The sequence below is a fragment of the Chelonoidis abingdonii genome, chromosome 15 (assembly GCF_003597395.2).
Source record: "Chelonoidis abingdonii isolate Lonesome George chromosome 15, CheloAbing_2.0, whole genome shotgun sequence".
Lineage (NCBI taxonomy): Eukaryota > Metazoa > Chordata > Testudines > Testudinidae > Chelonoidis > Chelonoidis abingdonii.
In genome coordinates, this window is record NC_133783.1 from 21,380,335 (window position 1) to 21,405,379 (window position 25,045).

At 44.1% G+C, this 25,045-nt stretch overlaps 1 protein-coding gene across 1 annotated transcript in view; it reads right to left on the minus strand.

Annotated features, from left to right (window-relative positions):
• The window catches only part of CTNNA3 (catenin alpha 3), a 927,714-nt gene that overhangs the window by 897,241 nt on the left and 5,428 nt on the right, over positions 1 to 25,045 (minus strand). The window contains exon 3 of the mRNA XM_032795284.1: positions 11,837 to 12,029. Within this exon, the coding sequence (XP_032651175.1) occupies positions 11,837 to 12,029 (193 nt within the window). The remainder of the gene's footprint in view (positions 1 to 11,836; positions 12,030 to 25,045) is intronic.

The window sequence follows — 25,045 nt, forward strand, 5'->3', positions numbered from 1 at the left end:
CAGCTGTATTCAGACACCTGTTTGTTCTGTTGCATGGCAATTATTTCAATCTTTCTCACTAGGAATCTCCACCTCCACTCTGCAAACTGCTGGTTGCCTAATGTGTAATCATAACTGTCACTTACACCTAATTGACACCTCCTGGGCCAAGTTTTTCATTACTTTCCTTACCTGCATGGGGGTGCCTGATCCAAAGTCCACTAGAGTCATTGGCATCTTTTTTTCCATTGACAGTCCTATCAACTTTGGATCAGGCCTTGGCTGTAGGAAAGGAGGTAAGAACAGAGATGGCTTTAAGCTATAATTATGCTCTGTGAATTCTGATCTGAGTGGGGGTCCATATGAGTTCAGGGTCCACTACTGCAGGAGCAGGGGGCCTGAGCTCTGTCTTATTTTGGGGGGCTTGTGAGGGAATAAATCATAAGCCACTGTCCCATTCCTTTGAGCAAATTTCTTTATGATACCATCTCCAGTTTTTCCTACAGCAATGAGTACTTCCTTTGAAATACCGTTTTTGAGTACAGTGAAATTGTTTCCTCGTGTATTTTCTTTGATAAGACACATTGTATAGGAAAATTAAAAATGTCAGATCCAGATTTTCTCATTTCTTTTCAAACAGTAACAGAACTATGCTATAGTTATTTCTAAGCGATTATGTTATTTATGACAAAGCTTATCTAAGAACCCACTTGTGACATGATAGCAGCTAAACACATGCGCCATCAACATGGCAATAGATGGAAATAATGCAGGCAACAGCTGTTGTCTTTGAGACCATATATAGCCTGTAAGTAATAGCAAGAAATACCAAACATTTTAGCTAAGCCTGAACAGCTCTGTTTGGAAAAAAATCATCACATATCCACAAGAGTCATTATCCTAGTGATAAACTACATTGTTGTTCTATTTTAAAAATAATTAAATATCAGCTGAAACCGAGTTTAAACGCAAACTGTAGTTTAATACTTACAATCTAAAATGTTTGTTAAAGAAAAAAGAGTAGCTCAATATGCACAAGTCAGTTTTTTTTCTCGAGTAATAATATACAGGACTCCAGAAGTGAGTCCAGCACCTCTATACTGGTCTTCACCAGTCAAAAGAAACCAGGGTCAGACTCATGTGTCATAATTCACAAATTCCTCAGCACTTACAGAACCTTATTGAGTGACATCAGCCAAAATGCAAGCAGATGAGAGACTACATTTGTACCTTCTTGCTGTTGGTCTGCAACCAAGGGACAGATAAATTAGCTCAGTCCAAATCCAAGTTATCCAGATAATTTTAAAATCCCAGTATGATCACCACATAGAAACTGAAGCTAGTTGCAGACACCTTATAATTTATGAAAAGGCATACAAATAAATTACTTGGCTGTCACCATAAAAAATGATGCCCGGAGAAAATTAAAAACTGTATGCTGTGACATACATGATGTGTGCCGACCTACATACATAGCTTATCAGGATTTATGATGTACATCTTCCAAAGACACTAAAGTAAATAACATAAGACCTCTAACAACAGCAGACTGTGACATGAGTAATAGGCAATGACGTTATGATCTAGGTAGCATACCACAAGTTAAACCCAATATACAGCTGCAAAGAACTAAAAATGTTTGCAGTGTTAACAAACTATCATGTATTGTACTGTAGTTTAACGCCTTAATATTAACTTGAACAACTCAACAAATCCTTGGAGGAAAATTGCCTGTGAACACTTAATTTGTCACTGTATAATGATAGGAGATACCACTGAATTAACGTTCTTTTAAAATGTATGAGCTGTAGGCAATCTACTTTATGGATTTATTTTTGTAGTCATCTCTGGTCTTGGCTCAGAGTCAATAAATAATTTCAAAGTCTGAAATATTTCTATATTATCTATGTATAAAAGTCAATAAAACTATGTTTTCTTATCTTGTGTTACATGACTGGAATTGATGGGCTAAAATTTTAAGAGTGCTCCATAATGAGTGATTTCTTTTAAAAAGGACTCAGCTGAGCATGTGTGACAGTTAATAATATTTGACATTCATCTTTTCATGCCAAAAGTTCAGAAACCATAAATATTCCACACAAGTTCTAAAATGCAGCCAGTCTTTGAGTAGAAGTAACCAGTGACTGCTACTCTGCATAGCAGTGGAGGCTTCGAAAGTATTGGCCAAGTATAACAAGGCAAAACCCCTATTCCTAGTCTTTCATGTCCACAAAGAGCAGATAAGACTGTTTTTTAAGTTTTCATCTAAAAGACTTAGGCCCTGATTCAGGAAAGCATCCCTATTCAAAGACAAAACACTTACGTGTATGCTGAGCTATAAGCAGTGCTTAAGTCCCAATGAACCCAATGGGTGAAACCCTGGCTTTGTTGAAATCAATGGCAAAACGCCCCTTAATTTCAACAAGTCAGGATTTCACTAGGGTGTTTATGAGCTCCTCTGAATTGGAGCCCAGTTTCTGTAACTGCATGCTATTCAGTTTATCAATGGCTCCTCAGAAAAGGTCAAAGATGACTTTTTGGGGATAGAAGTCTGTTATTCCAGAGGGTAAAGTATCCCAAAGCTTGAAACTTAGCACACTCAGGGTATGTCCACACTGCAGTCTAAGGTGTGATTGCAGAACAGGTAGACATACCTACTCTAGCTTCACCCATGCTAGCATGACTAAAAATAGCAGTGTAGATGCAGCAGCCCAGGTTTTGGCAAGGCTAACAAGGTGCATATGTACTTAGCATTCTCAGAATATCTGCACAGCCTGTTCTGAAGCTCATGCCACCACTTCTACATTGCTATTTTTAGCCATGATAGCACTGAGCGAAGCTAACATAGGTATGTCTACTGATGCTACAGTCACACATTGAACTGCAGTGTAGACATATCCTGGAGGGGAATGTCTTAGGGTATAAGACTGTTTTAACTAGACTTATTTCTTTCTGCTTTTATAAAGCTTGTTTGTAAATTGCCAACTGTATGGCTATCGCAAAAAGCATGGTGTGCCACTGATACGTTTGGGAATTATGTCTGTCTACAGGACTGTTTAAATCATAAGTTCAATAACTACATAAATTACCTTTAACATATATTTGAAAAATACGTAAAGTGGAATAGAATAGCTTATGAAATGTTCTCTAAAAATTGAATATGCAAATTAGCAGAAGAGCTAACTGAAACTGAGAGATGTTGGTATCAAAATGCCTTTTAAGAAATTGATGCACACTAAAAACAAAAAAAAATGCTGTAGATCTAGAGAATTGCTGCAATAGATAATGGACCAAATTCTGCCATGACTTATACTCTATAAAACCTTACAGAATTTAGTGGGGGTTATCTGGGATATAACCCACAGAAGAATTTTATTCAGTATGTAGCAAAGGACAGAATATTAGCTTGTATGACAACTGTTTATTTTTCTCTAAAGAGGTCAATGCTAAGTTATTGTCTGACTTCCAAATTACTTTTTAAAAATGTGCCAAATACTACTCTTATTTACACTATAACATCACTAGGTTGCCCCTCTGCAAGTGAATAGAATTTGGCCCATCTTTTTTTCACATTTGTGGGACATACATGACCCTTTAGGGACTTAAAACTCTACTGTACTGAGAGTCTATTGGTCTGGTCTTATGTATATGTTCAGTGTTATGGTTGAGCTCCTGATTGCTATGAGTCCCCGGCATCACTGTCCTTGGTCTCACTCCATGATATAACCTAAAACTAATGTCTGAGTACGAAGACCTCAGTGAACTCTGTTCATCTGTTTACCATAAAAATAACCCATTTTCCAATTAAATGTGAGCAACCCTAAATATTACACAAAATCAGATGTACGTGACTAGAGAGGTGCTAAACTCAGTGCATTGACATGAGGTTCAGTCTACGTGAATGCAAAAACTAAAAAACACCTCAGCTGAAACAGTCAAGGTTTACTTGGTTTTATGTCAGAAACTATGCAAACCTGACAATTTTTGTATGGGTTCCACTTAAATCCATAATTTTCCCCTAACACCTCTTCCTCTATCCTCAGCAGGTAGGAAGAAAAAAAAAACCAGAATCCTAAATCTCAGAAAAGCCAATAGGAAGAAGACTGCAGTCAGAGCCCCCTTCCCAGTCCTGAACTTTTCAGGGAATGTTTGACTGGTCAGGCCTTTCTGTACTGGTTCATGAAAGGGACTAGGAAATCCTTCCACCACAAACCCACCAAACAAACATCCTCATTCTTTAGCAGCAAGAGGAAAGAGTACACACACATCAGAGTGAGCTATATAATTATTTTCTTCCAAATAAGATAATGAGAAATTGGTTCCTCACACTCATCTTTGTTAATTTAACAAGATTCAGTCTCATCAAAACATGACCATCTTTTACATTATCTTAAGCAAGCTGTAAGATTACATGTTCATTTCAATTAATTACATAACCAAGAAAGGTAATGAGGGGAAATAAGGCTGACATCACAGCAAATACAGGAACCAGATCCTTCAAAAAAAAAAAAAAAAAAAAAGGTGCAACTGCTTCCTGAGAGATTTATATAGATGGATTCTACACAGGGGAGATATGTATGACTTTCACAGAGGAGACATTGGTTAAACAAGTATTGTTTTGTTGTATAACTGTTAGTGACAAAAATAACAGAGGAGATTTTCCAAGGCACAAATGGCTGTTAGGCACACAATTCCCTCTGTGCCTTTGAAAATCCCAGCCAACAAAATTAATGAATGAATGCTGTCAGTTGGGTAAAACCTTGTCATGGGTTGAGTTAAAACCTTACTGATAGGTGCGAACTCACTCTTCAGCTAATGTAACTAATAAGCCCCTACCTAAAACAAAAAGGAGTATGAGAATCTGCCCAGAAGCTTTTGCTGAGTATTGTTGTGAGTGGGTGTAGAAATCAATTGTATACAGTCGATTGCATATATCCGCACTAAGCACATTAAGTCGGTGGAGTGCATCCTCACTACCGTGGCTAGCATGGACTTACAGAGCGGTGCACTGTGGGTAGCTATCCAACAGTTCCCGCAGTCTCCACTGCCCACTGGAATTCTGGGTTAAGCTCCCAATGCCTGATGAGGCAAAAACATTGTCGCAGGTGGTTTTGGGTACATGTCATCAGTCACCTCTTCCTCCGTGAAAGCAATGGCAGACAATCATTTTGCGCCTTTTTTCCTGAGTTACCTGTGCAGACACCATACCACAGCATGCATGGAGCCCACTCAGCTCACCATCACAGCTGCTGTTGTGAGCATTGTAAACACCTCACGCATTATTCTGGAGTATATGCAGAACCAGGCTAAGAGATGCCAGCACGAGGAGGATTTTGATGAGGACATGGACACAGACGTTCCTGAAAGCATGGGCTGTGGCAATTGGGACATCATGGTGGCACTGGGGTTGGCTGATACAGTGGAACACCGATTCTGGGCCAGGCAAACAAGCACAGACTGGTGGGACCACATAGTGTTGCAGTATGGGATGATTCACAGTGGCTGCGAAACATTTGCATACGTAAGTCCACTTTCCTGGAACTCTGTGAGTTGCTTTCCCCCACCCTGAAGCGCAGGAATACCGAGAGCTGCCCTGACAGTTGAGAAGCAAGTAGCAATAGTCCTGTGGAAGCTTGCAATGCCTGACTGCTACCAGTCAGTCGGGAATCAATTTGGAGTGGGCAAGTCTACTGTGGGGGTTGCTGTGATCCAAGTAGCCAATGCAATCATTAACATTCTGTTATCAAGGGTAGTGACTCTGGGAAATGTGCAGGTCATACTGGATGGCTTTGCTGCAATGGGGTTCCCTAACTGTGGTGGGGCGATAGACGGAACGCATATCCCCATCTTGGCACTGGACCACCTTGCCAACCAGTATATAAACCGCAAGGGGTACTTCTCAATGGTGCTAAAAGCAGTGGTGGATTACAAGGGACGTTTCACCAACATCAGCATGGGATGGTGGGGAAAGGTGCATGACACTCGCATATTTAAGAACTCCGGGATGTTTGAACAGCTGCAAGAAGGGACTTATTTCCCAGACCAGAAAATTACTGTTGGGGATGTTGAAATGCCTATAGTTATCCTTGGGGACCCCTTGCTCCCATGGCTCATGAATCCTTACACAGGCAGCCTGGACAGTAGTAAGGAGCAGTTCAACTATAGGCTGAGCAAGTGCAGAATGGTGGTAGAATGTGCCTTTGGATGTTTAAATGCTCGCTGGCACAGTTTACTGACTGGGTTAGACCTCAGCAAAACCAATATTCCTATTGTTATTGCTGCTTGCTGTGTGCTCCATAATATTTGGGAGAGTAAGGAGGAGACATTTATGGTGGGGTGGGAGGTTGAGGCAAATTGCCTGGCATCCGAATTTGAGCAACCAGGACAATTAGAAGAGCACAGCAAGGCGCGCTGCTTATCAAAGAGGCTTTGAAAGCCAGTTTCATGACTAGCCAGGCTTCAGTGTGACTGTTGTGTGTGTTTCTCCTTGATGCAAACCCGCCCCCTTTGTTGATTTTAATTCCCTGTAAGCCAACCACCCTCCCCCTTTCAAAATAAAGTAACTATTGTTTTAAAACCATGCATTCTTTCTTTATTAATTTTTAAAAAATGAGATAATGGAAAAGGCAGCCCAGGTGGGGTGGGGGAAGAGGGAAGGACAAGGCCACATTTTTTATTGTAGCCACACTAAAAACCAAACTGTTTGAATTACAGCCTTCTGTTGCTTGGGCCATCCTCAGAGTGGAGTGGCTGGGTGCCCAGATCCTCCTCGCCCGCATTCTTGGGCATCTGGGTGAGGCGGATATGGAACTTGGGGAGGAGAGCAGGCAGTTATACAGCGGATTCAGTGGGGGTCTGTGCTCTCGTTGGCTTTCCTGCAGCTCCAACAGATGCTTCATCATGTCCATTTGCTCCCCCAACAGACACTTCATCATGTCTGTTTGCTCCCCCATTAGCCTCAGCATTGCATCCTGCCTCTGCTCTTCGCGCTCACTTAATTCTTTCCTGGACTCTGCCACTGAATGCCTCCATGCATTAAGCTATGCCCTATCAGTGCAGGGGGACTGCATGAGTTCAGTAAACATGTCATCGCAAGTGCATTTTTTCACCTTCTAATCTGCGATAAACTCAGGGATGGAGATGATATGGGGAGCCTATGGGGAAACATTTGCACCTGGGGGCAGATAAACAGGGAGAGTAAAATTTAAGATGATACATTTCTGAGAACAAAAGGGAGACTCTTTTACAGTGAATTAAGCAATTCACAGCAGACAGCACATGTGCATGAGGTAGAAGGTCACATTTTGCCTTTTATATTGAGCCCCTGCTGGTATGGTGACACATCACACGTGGCTGGGCAACAGAATTTGGTTTCCAGGCAGCCATTGTAAGCCAAAGGGTATGAGGGTTTGGCTTCGAACACTTTCATAACATGTGGGAATGTTTTCAAACTGTAGCACCCTCCTTTCCCAGAGCTAGCAATGGGTTGGGTTTCACATTTAAAAGGAGGGGCTGCAGTTTTTGGGTGGATGCGCAGCACACACCTACCCTCACCCCACCACATGGCTATTCTCTGGGAAGATCCCTTCACCCCTACCCCCACCATGTGGCTATTCTCTGGGATGATCCCTTTTAGCCAAGCACAAATAGCCCCACATGAACAGGGTCCTTTTACTGTTCCCTTACAAAAATTCCCTTATTTCAACCAGGTGGCCATGAACGATATCACTCTACTGAGGATAACACAGAAAGATATAGACCGAATGTTGCTTGAATGCGACCAAAACCCAGGACCATTCACTGCCATGTTTTGTGCTGCAATGATTCCAGAATACTTGCTACTGGCTTAGCATGGTAAAGTGTCCTACCGTGGAGGATGAAATAAGACAGCCCTCCCCAGAAACCTCTGCAAAGGCTTTCAGAGTACCTCCAGGAGACCTTCATGGAGATGTCCCTGGAAAATTCCCACTCCATCCCCAGACATGTGGACAGACCTTTCCAGTAGCTGTACTGGCTGTGAATGCATTCCAAGTCTTCAGGGCAAATCAAACATTAATCACTATTGCTTTTAAACCCTGTACTGTAGTTACAAATGTGCACTCACCAGAGGCACCTTCTCTGGCTTCAGGATCATGAATCCCGCCTTGGGAAGGTATTGGCTCAAGGGTGAAGAAAATTTCCTAGCTGCTGGGGAGAATGGATTCACCGCTTGCCTGCTGAGCATTCTTCTCCTCCTCCTCCTCCTCTTCCTCATCCACAAAATCCTCCTCGCTGTTGCGTGAGACTCCTCCCTTGCAGGTGTCCACAGACAGTGGTTGGATAGTGGTAGGGTCCCCCCTAGAATGGCATGCAGCTGGTCATAGAAGCGGCATGTATAGGTCTCTGACCTGGAGTGACTGTTTGCCTTCTTTGTCTTTTGGTAGGTTTGTCTGAGCTCCTTAACTTTCACACAGCACTGCTGTGTGTCCCTAGTGTAGCCTCTGTTCAACATGCCCTGTGAGATTTTGGCAAATATATTTGCATTTCTTCTTTTTGATTGGAGTTCGGCCTGCACAGATGCTTCTCCCCATACAGCAATCAGATCCAATGTCTCCCTTTCAGTCCATACCAGAGATCGTTTGCGATTCTGGGGGGACTGCATGGTCACCAGTGCTTCCGCCCAGTAGCATAGCTAGTGCGGTGCAGCGGAAGCAGCCGCTTCCCCTCAGCACATTTTCCAAAAGCAGTGCCTTAGCTTAACTCCTACAGGCAAGGGGGGGGCAGGGACTGGTCTCTGCGGTGGGGTGGGGTGGGGCGGCGCCAGGCACAGAAAGCAGAAAGCAGCGGCGCTAGCAATTCCTGGATCAGCTCCGGCTCCGCATGCTACTGGGGGGCGGTGCCTGCCTTTGCATGGCCTAGCCCAGGCTCTCCAGTCTGCCCGCACACCAGCGCTGCTGGGCATGGCTGCCTCCAGCACGTTGCCCCACGCACAGACTCTTCGGCAGCAGTGCTTGGTCTTAGGCTGCAGGTAAAGCCCTCCGAGCCAGGCTCTGAGGCTGTTTGCCCCAAGCTCCAGCCCTGCTGCGCTGGGAGCGGTTAGCAGTGCAGCATGTTTCTTGGGGAAGCCACGCGCCTACCCTGTCTTGTTCTGCTGCTTGGGGACTGGCTCCCCTGACACAGTGCAAGGCAGAACAGGGAAGCATTGGGCAAACTCATTGGGCTTGTAGGGCCTCCCCTTGCCCGCCACGGGGCGCGGGCTCCTCCTCTGCAGCACTGCCCGCTGCAGGGCTGGGGCTCTCCCAGGGCTCTGCCCTGCATGGGCCTGGCATCCATGGGGCTGCTTCTGCCTCCCCGGGCTGGCCCCAGATCCCCTCCCCCAGGGGACTGGGGTCCTGCTGCGACTTATGCCCCTCTGCCTCCTCCGCGGGGCAGGCAGCCCCAGCGGGTTAAGGCCGTGCCACCCCTTCCCCAGCTTCCCCCTCCAGCAGCCCCCGCACCACCCTACTGGGCCTGTTCAGCCCTCGGCCCCACCGGGTCCTGCCCTCATGCAACACGCCCCTACCATGCAGGTGCAGGGGGCGTCCCGGCCCAGGGGGACCAGGGGAGCCGCAGCAAAGCCCCGCCCAGAGCTGGTGCAGGAGATGAGCCTAGATTTCAGCACAGGCTCCAGCATCAGCCTGCAGCAGGGAGCAGAGTCACCCCCTACCGGCTCAGCTTAGCCCAACCCCGCTCTTAAAGGGACACAGACCCCACCACAACTCGGCCTGGCCCGGGGCACATGGGGGTATCAGGGTGCATGCAGGGCTCGGCACCGTAGCAGCACAGAGGGGAGGCCAGCGTGGAGTGGACACCATGAGGGCGGGGGGGGAGGGCACAGCCGGAGGAGCCAGCCAAAGGAGGGGGCGTGGAGCAACCGGAGGAGGAGCCAAGGGGCAGCATGGCCAGAGGAGGAGCCAAGGGGGGGCGTGGCCAGAGGAGGAGGAGGCAATGGGGGGCGCCTTTTTTATGTTTGCTTCCCCTGCTCTTAGAACCTGGCTACGCCACTGCTTCCGCCATGCTAACCAAACAGGAAATGAAATTCAAAAGTTCCCAGGGCTTTTCCTGTGTACCTGGCTAGTGCATCAGAGTTCAAAGTGCTGTCCAGAGCAGTCACAATGGAGCACTCTGGGATAGCCCCCGGAAGCCAATACCATCAATTTGGGTCCCCACTACACCAAATCTGACCCAGCAAGGTCGATTTTAGCGCTACTCCCCTCGCCGGGGAGAAGTACAGAAGTTGATTTTAAGAGCCCTTTAGGTCGACGGAACAGGGTTGGTTGTGTGGATTTTTAAATCGACCTAACACAGCTAAATTTGACCTAGTCCCATAGCGTAGACCAGGCCTGAGGATATGTCTACACATAAAACCACTACCGTAGCACAGCTGTGCCTCTGCAGCCCTTCAAAGACGACACTACTTACACCAACAGAGAATTCTCCCATCAACCTAGCACTGTCTACATCCGGGGTTATGTTGATTTAACTGTATTGCTCAGGGGCGTGAATGCCGACCTAATATTCTATGTGTAAAATAGGCCAGAAACAGACAGACAGACAGCTGAATGCATGGTGTTAACCCTGGAAGAAACCTGTGGAGAGGTCTGAGTCAGCGGTGTAGGTGGAAAAATATGCCCTTGATGCTGCAAGCAAAAGAATCTGTTTCTTGCTATTGGATTCCTTTTCATTCAGAAACACAGGACTTTGTACATTCTTTGTAAATAAACAAAACTGCATCAGAGAATTACCTGGCTATCACCAATTTCTGTTCCCATCTGGAATACCCCCAGGGCCCCAAATTGACTGAGGTAAAATAAATAAATAAATAAATAAATATAAATAAATATAAATAAATAAATAAATAAAAGGACAACATTACTATATTTGGAGAAATAAAATGTAATTTAGGCTTGAAACTAGGTGAAGGTTTCTAACCATCAGAAAAGTGAAATTCTGAAAAAGCTTTCTAAGGAGAGCAGTGGCAGGGGAGGAAATTTAAAAAAAAAGAGTATAACTGGCTTAAAGACTCAGCTTGATAAATTATGTATGAGATCGCCTACAATGGCATGTGGCCCATTGGCGACTGCCAGAAGCAAAAATCCCCAATGGCCAGAGATGGGACACTAGACGGGGAAGGCTCTGAGTGACCTGGAAAATAATTCTCTGTGGTATCTGCCTGGTAGGTCTTTCCCACATGCTCAGGGTCTAACTGATTGCCAACCCCAAATATGGCAGAGACCCTGGGGTAGTTTTACTTTCTTCTGCAGCATGGGGCACAGGTCACTTGCAGGTTTAAATTAGTGTAAATGGTGAATTCTCTGTAACTTGAAATCTTTAAATCATTATTTGAGGACTTCAGTAACTCAGCCAGAAGTTAGGAATCTATTTCAAGAGTGGGTGAGGCCTGCAATGTGCAGGAGGTCAGACTAGAGGATCACAGTTGTCCCTTCTGACCTTAAATTCTATGAGCCTAAGTGTATTAAAGACTAATGGCATCACATTAAGACTACAGAATCACTATTATATAACATGTTTTTAAGTACAGAATTTGTAGAAATCTTCCCCCCTTTTTTTTAAACTGACATCTTCAATTGTGCAGTATCTACAAATAACATCTACTGGATAATCTTCAGCCTGGTGAGCGCTAAACTAATCTCAGAGAGACAAAACCAAAGAACCAAAGACATAATTTCACCACAATGATATACTTTGTATTTTAAAGAACAAACTTCAGTAAATGGGAAAGGCAATTTGCATTTTAGAGATAGACACACTAACAAAAATTATATGTATAACTGAATTCCTTAAAGCACCTGGTTTATTCAGTGGGTACTGTACTTACTTTCTTTACGAACGTCATTAAGTGCTGCATTAAGTTCCTCCTTAAATACAATGGCTTCCTTAGCAATCTTCTCTCCTTTGTCCAATAGATTCCAAGTGGCTTTTTCCACACAAGCTAAGAGGACACGGGCTCGTTTGGAACATCCTTTTTTCTTATTAGAAGGGGTCTGTGGACAATTCACTAATGTGGTAACCTAAAATTTAAAAATAAATAAATGAGTGTCTTAAATTCTGCAGCCAACAGACTAATATTGCCTTTAGTTATTTAAAATTAACAACAAAATAATGAACAGCCCTAGGAGTGAGCAGATACTTCAAAAACAAAGAGCCACACCCAACAAGATATTGTCAGACTGGACAATTTTTTTTATCTCAGTGTCTGAGTTTTGAAATTCTCTCAGATATATCACCTTCATTTCATAGTGTTCAAAACAAAGCTGATAGAATATCATTGTTGCCACTCTGACCCATCTTATTACCATTGCTCAAAAATTCTTATGCTGTTTCGTATAAAATGTCATAATGACATAAAAATTAAAAGAGTATTTACAAAATCCTCAGTAACAGCGGGAAGCATAACTCTCAGTTTCACTTCCATTGCTCCCACAATCCCTTTTGGTTACTCCCCCTATCATCTCTCAAGCAGGGACAGAAAGAGCATCCACAGTATGCAATGGGTGCAGACCCATCTCTCCAAATTTTTCTCCTAATGTAGGGCAGAATCACAAGGGACAGGATTTAGCCCAAAATAATTCAATGTTTTTGCAAATCATTTAAGATGTGCATTTTGTTTGGAATCTAGGTTAGAGCATAATCATCTAAACTGTTTTGAAATCATGCATTTTAATGAGCATAAGCAAGCTATTTTTATGTAGCTTCCCACTCTACATTCTGCATCTATTGAACACAACCTCCACACTTCATCATAAATTTTTCTAACAAAGTATTTTCTGATGCATTGCAATGGCTGTCAGACTAATAGTGCATTCTAAACAGATTTGGTTTTTTTTAAAAAAAGGGAAGTATTGTCTATTTAACAAACATCAAAAGATATTTTCACTAATGATGTTTTGAATTCTTTATTCTTCTAGTTCGTTATGCTATGCCAGCAGATCTTTAGTATAGTTTAAAATTCAAGTTCAACTCTAGTTCAGGCAGCTATAGTGCTTGCTGTTTGATATGAGGCAGTATGTCAAAGGGTGCATAATAAAGATAACACCACTCATCCGCCTCATTGGACAGGAAACTTGATTGGACAGCTGTGTGGAAGGCAGATGCAGGGTGGGGAGAGGACATGTCCAGGAAGCAGGTACTGGCTCCTCCTTCTCTATAGGTTCTCTGCCTCCGATTGGGCAGGCAAGGGTAGATGGAAGCTGATTGGCCCTTAGCTCCTCCCCCTTCAGTAATTTAAACAATTTTCCAGGTCTTTGGAGCCTCTTGTTCCATTCATAAATGCTGGAACTAGGGGTGCTGAAGGTGCTGCTTCACCCCTGACTTGAAGTGGTTTCCATCATATACAGGGTTTACAGTTTGGTTCAATTGCTCTCCACACCTCCACAATACAAATTGTTCCAGCACTCATGGAACTTCCATTGAGGATGCCCCACCCTCCCCCTTTCTCCCTCCTTTTGCAGTATAGTGGCTGTGTTTTCAGGACGTTGCGTGTCTGCCTGATTGCTTATTTGGGGTCAGGAAGGAATTTTTCCCATTAGGCTCAAACTAGCAGAGATCTACTGTGTTTTGTCATCTTCCTGGCAGAATCTGTGAGGCACAGCTCCATTACGAGGAATAAGACTTTAAAATACCATCAGTGACTAGTGGTATTGTTTAGCTTGTCATAGCTTGAGGTCAGTGTTCAGTGTGGATAAAGGCCATGCTCAGAGGTAAAGAGAGACTTAGTATTTCTCTAGTGGGCCTTATGCCTATGGGAGAAACGGAGTCCTGACATCTTCGTGGTATGCTTGTTCCCCATGCAGGGAGGAGAATGAAACTATTCAGATGAACTAACTGAATCCTAGAGGTAGGCCAGGAAGGGTCTACTCACAGTTATGGGTTATATGGTAGGAGTCCTATAACCCATTTTACTGACCGACTTAAATGCCTAGCAAGAGAGAGTTGGGGGAGGTAGGGCAGAGGCACCTCCTCCCCAGAGTTAAGCTAACAAAATTCCAGCCTGCCACATAAATTCATTCCTATGTCTGTCTCACTTCAACTGCATATCCTGATCAATACCCTCATCCGGTGGTATACAGGCTTTTATTCAGAAGTTCACATGATTTTGTGCCCTGCTGGATCAGTGCCTAATAGAGGGACTTCAACAGATTCTCAGTAAAGCATTTCCATACCCAATCCTTGAAACAAGGAAGTCTTGACCCCTCCCTCATTCATATGGAATTTTGAGCCAGAGAACAAAGACAAGCTGCCACCTGATCTCAACTATTTCAGAGAGTCGTGCAGGAGAGTTTTCTTTTGATTGATGAGCACAGCCTCAGTTCAAACTTCAATAGAAAGAAACCAAATTATTTACTTCACATAAACCAGCCAGCTGGTAGAATATGCACTGAAAGCAACAGTCTAAATAACTTACTTTAGAAATCCTAGAATGTTATTTTCAGAGGATTCAATATACAGCCACAAGGACCGTATTTTGTTAAGAGCCAGTTTCACAGTTTATAGGCTGATATTTCCAATGTGGAAGGCAGCAAACTTAGGCCTTGGCTACACTTGCAAGTTGCAGCGCTGGTGAGGGGGTTACAGCGCTGCAACTTACTCGGTGTCCACACTTACAAAGCTAAGTCCAGCGCGCAACTCCTCTGTAGGCTGGCTGTACTCCTGGTCTGCTACAGGTGTAGCGAATCCAGAGCTTGTGATGCAGCTGGTCATCAGGTGTGGACATCACCAGCGCTGTAATTGGCCTCCAGGTATTAGAGGATATCCAGCTACCTTTTCAGCTCTCTGGTCATCGTTTCGCACTCCACTGCCTGGGCTCAGGTGACCCGCCCTTTAAATGCCCGGGAATTTTAAAAACTCTTCCTGTTTGCCAGCGAAGCGTGAGTGCAATCATCAATCAATCAATCAGTGACATGCCTCCATGCCCAAACGAGCCCCAGCATGGAGCACTGCCGAGGCGCGATCTCATCAGTGTTTGGGGTGAGGAAGCTGTGCAGGCACAGCTGCGCTCCAGCCGTAGAAAATTGATACCTACGGCCAGATATCAAAGTCAATGCAATATGGGCTATGACCGGGACGCGGTGCAGTGCAGGTTTAGGTAAAGGAGCTGCGGAGTGCCTACTCAAAGCACGTCAGGGAAACCACCGCTCAGGTGCTGCCCCACGACCTGCCGTTTTTACAAGGAGCTGGATGCGATACTTGGATGTAACCCCACTGCCAATCCGAGGATCACGATGGACAGTTCAGAGCCTGGAAGGAGGGGAGGGTTAGAGGAAACCGAGGAGAGAGGCTACTGGTGTTTGGAGCATCCCAGGAGTCATGCAGCCAGGAGCTATTTTCCAGCCAGAGAAGTAGCCAGTCACAGCCGCTGGGACTTGTAGTGAGGAACCAGCAGAGGAGCCTGTTCCTGGTAAAGAGCTTTTTATGTAAGGATGGAAATGTTTTGGAGGAGGGGCTATGGCTGCCTGCAAGCATGCCTAGATGTGGAATAGCCATTGATTTGGTCTATCACGTCGCGGTAATCTGCCTCTGTAATCTCTTCAAAGTTTTCAGCCAGAGCATGTGCAATGCGCTTCAGCAAGTTTAGAGAGACCCCATGTCCTTGTCCCAGTCAGGCTAACGCCCGCACCATTGTGCCGTGAGGGGTGGGGGCCATTGCTGCACACAGGCAAGCTGCGTAGGGACCAGGGCAGAATCCAATAGCTGTAGAAGAGCCTCCTGCTCTTCCCAGGTGACCCGGACAGCGAAGATATCGGGAGGTTAAATTCTGTGGAAAATGCAGGATACTGTTGAGTGCTATTCCCTGTAGCTGCTCTTTGCTTTCCAAGTCACAGAAACCCCATGGATTCCAAGTCAAGCAGCCCCCCTTCCCAGTGAGCCGCGTTTGCAAGATGGCTCTGAGGAGTACCGCTGTGGCAGATGTGGGTGTAGGGTTCAGTGGTATTTCCCTGTAGCTGCTCTTTGCTTTCCCAAGTCACAAGAAACCCCATGGATTACAGAGTCAAGCAGCCCTCCCTTCCCAGGTGACGCCTGTGCAAGATGGCTCTGAGGATACCTGCTGTGGCAGATGTGGGTTGTAGGGTTCAGTGGTATTTCCCTGTAGCTGCTCTTTGCTTTCCCCAAGTCACAGAAACCCCATGGTTACAGAGTCAAGCAGCCCCCCTCTTCCAGGTGAGCCACCTGTGCAAGATGGCTCTGAGGCAGTACTGCTGTGGCAGAGTGGGTGTAGGGTTCATGGTATTCCTGTAGCTGCTCTTTGCTTTCCCCCAAGTCACAGAAACCCATGGATTACAGAGTCGTAAGCAGCCCCCCCTTCCCAGGTGAGCCAAGTGTGGGGAAACTCACCATTCTCTTGCAGCTGCGGGCTCTCTGTGCTATGCTCGCAATGTGTAAATGATGCTAAAATAGTCTTAAAAACAATACAGGCTCTGTTGTAAAAGTTTATCTCTCTGTGTTTTTTTAAGTGACCTTGGACATGCCTCCATCAGCGCAGATTTCTGAAAAACTACGAAACTTAAGAAAAAACCAAGGAGAATAAGGAGGAGCTGGTGAAAGCAGTTATGAATCTGTATTCCACAGATAATAAAAAGTTGCAAGACTGAGGGAAAAGGAACGCAGGAAAAAGGAAGGGCAAGAGCAAGGAAAGGCTGCCAAGAGAAAGGAATTGGCTACAAGAGAAGCACAGATCGGCTGCTAAGCATCTGGAATGCCACACAGACCTCATGCAGTCAATGCTATGCCATGTAGGCAGAGCACTACTGTGCCTTCCTCCCCCATCCCAAAGCCCAACCCATTGTGCCCCACTGTTTTCTCAAAACACCCTTCTCCAGCATCCTGTTCTACCACCACCAGCTGCCCCCAACACCCATACGTTCACCTAACAGCCTGATAACTATGACCCTTACCCATTGCATCACCATCACCATGCCGCATATTAACCTGTAAGTGCAGCAGGTATTGCAGAGCACTCAGAAGGGACTATTCAAACCTCTGAATTTACTGCTCATCACCCTACCCCCTGCCTGTTTTATGTACTGTTATTTTTAATAAAGGTTTCTTGTCTTTTAACAGTTTTTATTATTACAGAAAGTGTAACATACTGTACCACAAGTGAAAAATAGGCACTGGCAAATCATTGCAATCACTGCACTTAACTCCGTGGAAGGCACCAACATTACTGTTGGCTTCACGCCTCAATATGCTCTTTAAAGCATCCCTAATCCTTGAGCACTGTGCTGGGCCTCTCTAGTAGCCCTGCTCTGCTGCTGTGCAAATTCAGCCTCCAGCATTGAATCTCGGGAGGTCCATTCGTCACTGAAGGTTTCACCCTTCCCTTCACAATATTATGGAGGAATATAGCATGCGGTTATATCGCGGAATGCTGCTTTCCCCACGTCTAGCTTCCATAGAGACTTCTCCATCTCCCCTTTAAACGGCCAAAAGCACACTCCACAGTCATTCTGCACGGCTCAGCCTGTAGTTGAACCGGTCCTTGCTCCTGTCAAGCTTCCCTGTATACAGTTTTATGAGCCAAGGCATTAACGGTAAGCAGATCTCTCAAGGATCACAATGGGCATTTCGAGTCCCCCACTGTGATCTCTGTCTGGGAAAAAAGTCCCTGCCTGCAGCTTCCTGAACATGCCACTGTTCCGAAGATGCGTGCATCATGCACCTTTCCGGCATCCTGTGTAAATGTCAGTGAAACCCACAGTGATCCACATCGCCTGGAGAACCATAGAGAAATACCCCTTCCGATTAACATACTCGGATGCAGGTGGGTGGTGCCAGAATAGAATATGCGTCCCATCTATTTGCCCTCGCACAAATCCCACTTTTTGTTTCTTATTTATTTTGTTTTTTTTTTTGGGAAACCCATTTGTCAAGCAGTCCGCAGAATGTCCTGCACATTCCCACGAGTCCCGGTTCTACTCTTAGCAGGATGGCGCATTAATGGCCCTGCAAACTGCGATTACCACTATTGCCAACGTCGAACCTTTCCACTCGCAACTGATTGCAACAACCGTCGGTAGCTGTCTGGAGTTCCCAGCTGTCCAGACTGCAATAGCACCCGCTTCTCCAACTGACAGGAGCAGCTTCAGTCCGTGTCTTCGGCGCTGGCAGGTTGGGGCGAGCTCACACAACAGTCCATTGAAAGTGGCTTTTTCATCTTAAAGTTCTGGCACCATGATCGTCCATCTGCTAGCTGCCTGACAAGGTCCACCACCCAGTGTTCGTTTCAGAGCCAAAGGCGGTCGTTCCACGGTGCTTTGAGCATGTCCTATTACTGCCCAAGCAGAGATTTAGTGTCTAGGGCGTGTCAGCCGACATCATTCATCATCATGAGCTCTCCCTCACTGTCACTTGGAGCAAAGGAATAGCTCATGCCAGAGTGATTGCTGCCTTTCATCTCAGCAAATCTGCAGCGCTCGGGCTCCAGTTTATCTTATGAGAATCACCGCGGCAGATTCTCAGCAATGGCACCAAACGGGCAGAAAAGGGAGATGCACACAGGTCGATGTGAAGCAGGCAAGCGGAAATGACCCGCACCTTCGTCCCCTTCCCACAACACAGCCCAAATGCGGACGAGGTGCTCTGTGGGATAGCTGCCCACAATGCACCACTCACAACAGCGCTGCAAATGCTGCAAATGTGGACACACTGCAGCGCTGGTCGCTGTCAGTGTGGACACACTGCAGCGCTGGCCCTACACAGCTGTACGACCACAGCTGTAACTACCAGCGCTGCAACAATGTAAGTGTAGCCATGGCCTTAATGTTAAAGAATAGCATGCAAGCCTGAATGATTTAAGTCCTGAGAGAAAATACCATTTCACCTAAATAAAAGCAGGATGGATTTAAAGAAATATGGTTACTTGCCATTCTCAGAAATTTATTACTAGTACATTTTGTTTATTTTAATTTTCACTGCATTCGGATGTGCGTAATGTACCTTTACACACATGTGATAGTTGTTTGATGTGTTTTGTACAATTAAAAAAAAGTCAAACAGAAATAAAAAACAAACAATAAAAATACGTCACTCATTCCAGAAGATGAAAGCTTATACCTGCAGGACCCGGCATCTTCAGGATCTCTGCCAGGAACATCAGAAGATAAAATATAACGCATTCATTTCCATAGAAATGGGCTCAATATTATTTCGTTGCAGCAGACTCTGATCTAAAATACCCATCACAATTTGATAAACAGTTCTTGGCTCACATAGGTTAGGAAATATAAAAATAATATTGAAATATGTGTAATGAAGATGCTAAATGAGGGATGCAACTTGCACAGGGATAACTGAACTGTGCAGTGGCATCATACTAGGTTTGCTCCTTTTGCTACATCATTAATACAGGTAGCAGTGGAAGGGTACAGTACCCAGACAAAATGCTAGCATAATAGCACATGCTATTAGATAAAATAAGATCCCATTTATCCAGTCCATGCTCAATCACAGCTCCCAGTTAATTAAACACGGTCACATGAGTGGCAATGTACACCAAGCATGTTTTCCAACACTCAGTGAAAACCTTGATTTTCAGACAGTATTCGGTATATCTAGAGAAAGAATTATACTACAGATTCAAACTTCATTCCTGAGATTCTCACACTATGTACCTCCAAGCTGCAAATGTTAAGCAAATTGTCTTTGCTTTTCATTTCCAGATTTCATCTAGAAGATTCTGGGTTAGGCCAGAGGCTGGGCTACCTTGATTTAAGGGTCTGTGTGTACCCAACACAGGCTCTGAATAGGTTAATATGGGCCTCAGAAGCCAAATCAACATATCAAACTGCACCTGCAGAATGGGCCAGTTGGAACTGGGGAGCCTCTGACTGTTCGAAAGACTAAAGCATTTGTTTTGAGCTGCCTAGTGGCAAGGGCCATATAGCTTACCTATACTTTCAAACACTAACAGTCCTTTCTGTAATTCAGATGTCTGGAGAAAACAAAGAAGTACTGCCCATATAAATAGTTAATAGTTTTTTTCACTCTTAGGACAGGCCTACACTACAGAATTTACTTCAGCAAAACCACGTCACTCAGGGGTATGAAAAATTCACACCCCGTGCGATGTAGTTATACTGACCTAAGCACAGGTCTAGACAGCATTTTGTCAGCAGGAGAGCTTCTCTCACTGACATATCTACTACCTCTCGTGGAGGTGGATTAACTACACCAGCGGAAGAGCTCTCCTGTCAGCACAGAGTGTCTACATTAAAGCACTGTAGCGACATCAGTGCGAACTGTGTCAATGCAGTGTTTTAAGTGTAGACCTGCCCTTAGAGTGCACTTATTCTACACAGAACTAAAGACAACTCCCCTATTACCAATAGACTTCCATTGGCCCTTCTATCCAAAAGGAGGAACCCTAAGCTACAAATGTGTTGTGACAATCAGAGGCCAGACACCCCAAGGGGATAACAGAAGATTTAACCCCTCCCCCCGAAAAAGCAGTTAAACCAACTGACTGCATACAATGTTATTGTACTATAAAATATATCAAGTGAGGTCTTTTGTGAAAGCTTGTAATGCTCTGAACTTGGCCATTATGACATACGTATACAGATCGTCATTTTACTTTTTGTGTATTTAGAAAACTGCTCAATCTGTGCTGCAACTTCAGCTACACCTCACAGCAAGATGGTGAGCAATCAAGCAGGAAGGGGCATCTACCAAGCTAGTTGTTCACATCAAACTGACTTCAAGTAACTATCCCCATTGTCCAACCCAGAAAGATACATTAATGGAAAGACACCGAGACAATTTGAAATTGAAAAGAAGATCCCAGCTTCCAAGCTGGGGGGAATTTTCCATTTTGATTAACCACAAGTCACCATGGACAAAGAGAAAAAAAATAAGTCTTTTAAAAGCAGGCTTGGAACTGAAGTTTTTATCCAGAACTTGGAGGACAGTCTCAAAGTGGCAGGCTGTCTGTGAATGCTGAATGCCTCCTATAGCTAGGGGGTATGCTGAGAAAAAGATAACAAATGACTCTTACTAGAAATATGAAAACGTAAAGCCTGATGTTGCATCTTTGTGTTTATTTTCTGTGTAACCTGTGCTTCCCTTTAATAAAAATATCAAAGATGAAATAGTAAGTATGCTTTATTTTTATCCCAAGCAGGTGTCTGGTGTGCAAACTGTGCAGAGCATGTATGCTAAAGGAAGCTGATAACTGTGATGCTGATTTCATATCTTCAGAGTTGATACACCAGAGGAGAATGGTCCAAGTGTCTTTTCAGTAAAAGAATAAGCAGGCCTGAGAACCACAACACCAAATATACTTGACCGATCCCTGTCCCCTGCACACCTATTCTTTTTCCCTCCATGCATATCCCCAATCTGCTGCCTCTTTAGTTATAGTGAGACTGCTGTTCTCTGTCTGGTGAGCATTCTCCTAGGGGGTGCTATGGGCTTGCTCTTTCCCAGGCCCAGCGGGACAGATGCCTTCACATAAACGGACAAGAGAGAAAACTCAACTGAGCTTCAACAAAACAATGAAACTGGCTATACACCTAATGTTGTCATATGAACACAATGAACAAACTGAAAGGAGAGTTTTCCATTAAACTCCTGCAGTTACAGTAATCTTAAATACAACAAATCTTGAAACAATAATAGGTACAACACTTTCAGATGAAGACAGTTTACATGTTGATGGGATCTCTTTAAAGGAAGGCTGCAGAAAAAAAAAGCCAGGGGGGAGAATAGAGGAATTTGGAAAACATACTCTCCAAACCCCAGAGTTCAGGGTTTTTAAGTGGATTGTACATCCACAATCCTCACATGCCTATAAGCAAAACAATAAGAGTACCATTTAGGTCAGCAACTACCTGAAATCAATGTTTCCTTTGGTGCTACATATATTATTTAACAAAGTTATTTATTATGAAGCCTACCTGGGGAGTTCACAAATGGCATGTCACTGAGAATGTATCTCAGCTTTATGATTCAGCAACCTTTAGAACCTAAAAAGCCTATACAAAATATTTCTTGTTGGCCATCAGCTTATTCAATTTGACAGTAGAGTCAGACTTTATAGTGCTTGTGAATTAGGCAAAAAATGCAACACTCATCAACTGAGCTTTTACCTATAAAGACACAAAGGTGCAGATATGATCTAGATTGGACCACTTTCACAGACTGCATCTATAGCAGTGTGGCCTACCTTTTACAGATTATACAATAAATAGAAGTAAAAAAAATGCAACTCTGCATAAAACTAAGTGTCTCCCCTTCTTACGTTGCCAAGCACAGATATAGGGGTGGGGGAGAGTGAGGACAGCCAGCTTCATCAATATTACTGAACATGCTCAGTACAAGCCAAGCAGCAAATCTGGGAGGAATGTGACCCTGCATGCCCCGTCCCATGTATCACCTCTTTTACCCAATGAGGACTGTTTAAAGCGATTAAGTGCATAGTTACAATAAAAAAAAATGTAATTGCTGGGGAAAAGATTCTCTAATCCTTTGGAGGAATTTATTGCAGATAGATGCAACTGTGAAAGTTATCACAGAGTAAATGGAATTGGATGACTAAAATGTATCAGGCCTGGCATCCATGCACAATTACCTCCTGATTTACCTATGTACTGTGGAAAACTTTTAGATTAAAGAGAAATCAAAGCTTAAAGTGAAGAATAAGGAAACTATTAAAAGAACAGGCTAAAGATTTATGAACAAATGAATCTGGAAGTCAGACAGTGATGTATGTCACTATCAATTAGTGTACAGATTATATGTAAAGGTAATAAGTAACCTGGAACATTCTGCACTCAACACTTTCAGGAATATAATAAAACAATGGAAGCTATACTAAGGAATAAATGCAGATAGATTAACAATGAATATTCATTATAGCAAAATAATGACAATTTTTCATAACTTTCTTTTAAGATTAATGTTGATCTGGAATCTGTAATGGAAGATACTAACTTCAGACAGAATCAAAGTCTTAGAATGTTTATTTTATTTATTCTTTATTGGTGACCAAGAATAAGTTAGTATTAATTTGAATTATCCTGGTCACCTTGTGGTCAGACTCTGCATTGACCAAAGATACTACTTTTAGGGGAACTGCCAAAGGAAACTATTGTAGAGTCATCTAGAAAAAAATATGTTTCTGTTCTGCTCTAGATCCACCTTCTACCTTCCTCAGAACCCTCACCTTTATTCAGACACACAGTTCCACCACAACTAGAGTCACAACATAGGATCTGCACCCATAAATTCAACAGGTTGTTTCTATTTCAATAAACATTGGGCCATTTTTACTTCCAGGGACAAAGGTCTGGATCCTCCAAAAGAATGAGCACCCTCAACTGCCTTTTAAGACAAGTGACACCTCAAAGGGCTGTAATACAAACATTAAGTACCAATGTAAAATAATCAGGGTCACCAATGTATCCATGATAAAAATGTTGAGGTCCATGGTAATTTTTCAAGAAACATTGAATGACATAACCCCCTCCCCCCTCCATGTCCATCACTAAGTAAGGTAACTTTGTCAAGTGTCTGTCACGCAACACAGTAGTGCCAGCCCCTGAAAATAATCTGTTTGACTAGATTACGAGGGCCTGATCCAAAGCCTGTTGACAAAGGCCACACATGGAGGGGCACATTGGGTCACGTGCCACCTCCACCCCACCCCCAAGATTCGCTGCTTGGCTTGTACTGAGCATGGTCAGTAACATCTCCTGAAGCTGCTGCCCTCACTATCGGCTGACACAGGTTGTCTCTACCTGTTGAAGTCAATGGGGGGGGGGCGGTCTTTCATTGAATTCAGCAGACTATAGATCAGGCCCTAAGGAAGGATTATGTTAGAACAGTCAGCAGGAGCAGAACAACAAATGAACAGTACAGCACTGTGACAAGAAGTTTGCTCTGCAGTGGTGACAAATTTTGAAAGAAAGTGATGTGCTGACATGGCTGTGCTATATGTAACTGACTAGAAGTGTCATTAGGTGGCCACCTCTCGCACACCTCCTCATGGCCTCAGGGCAGCCCTGCAAGCAGACCTTGCCTCAGTTTCCCCCTTCAAGGCCTTTCTTCAATAACTCTCAACCCTGTTGTCCTTTCACACCCATTTTTAGGTTCTGGTTTATTAAATTAACAAACATTCAAAATCCATCCAGTTACTTCATTATCAGGTCACTCTGAGGCCTTTCCTGCCTGTAGTCTCATTCCTCAAGTCCCAAGTTTCCTCTACCGGAGTCTACTCACTCCCAGCAACCTCTGTACGCCATTCTAGTCTCCCTAAGGATCTCCTCCTCTCTCTAGCTTACTGCTGCTCTTCACAAGGCAGGGGTAGACAACCTATAGCATGCATGCCAAAGGCAGCACACAAGCTGATTTTCAGTGGCACTCACACTGCCCAGGTCCTGGCCACCAGTCTGGGGGCTCTGCATTTTAAGAAGCTTCATTTAAAATTAAATTAAACATTTTAAAAACCTTATTTACTTTACACTTAACAGGCTCAGTTTATAGAGTTGCTGAGTTTTATTAAACCATTTGGTCTATGTTTCTGTTGACAAAAAAACCCTGTCAATTTAAAATAATGATTGCGCAATATACAATCATTAAATGGCAGGGATATTAGGGACTGTCAAATAGGTTCATCTAAAACAGAACATGGCACAGAATAGGTTCAGGTTCAGATAACTAGACTTATCTACAGATCTCAAAACCCTTCCTTTCCCCTCTGTCTATCAACTGCAACCAGGGCCACCGGGGGGGGGGGGCAAGTGGGGTAATTTGCCCCGGGCCCCGGGCCCCACAGGGACCCCCACGAGAATATAGCATTCTATAGCATTGCAACTTTTTTATGGAAGGGTCCCCCAAAATTGTTTTGCCCCAGGCTCCCTGAATCCTCTGGGCAGTCCTGACTGCAACAGACTCAATTCCTTCCTTCCATGTGACATTTTATACACTGGAGCTCCACTTGTAATCTCTCTCTCCCTTCTATATTTACATATTCATTGGGTAACACTGAATAAGGGTTTCAGTGGAACAGATTCTATTAAGTACAATAAAG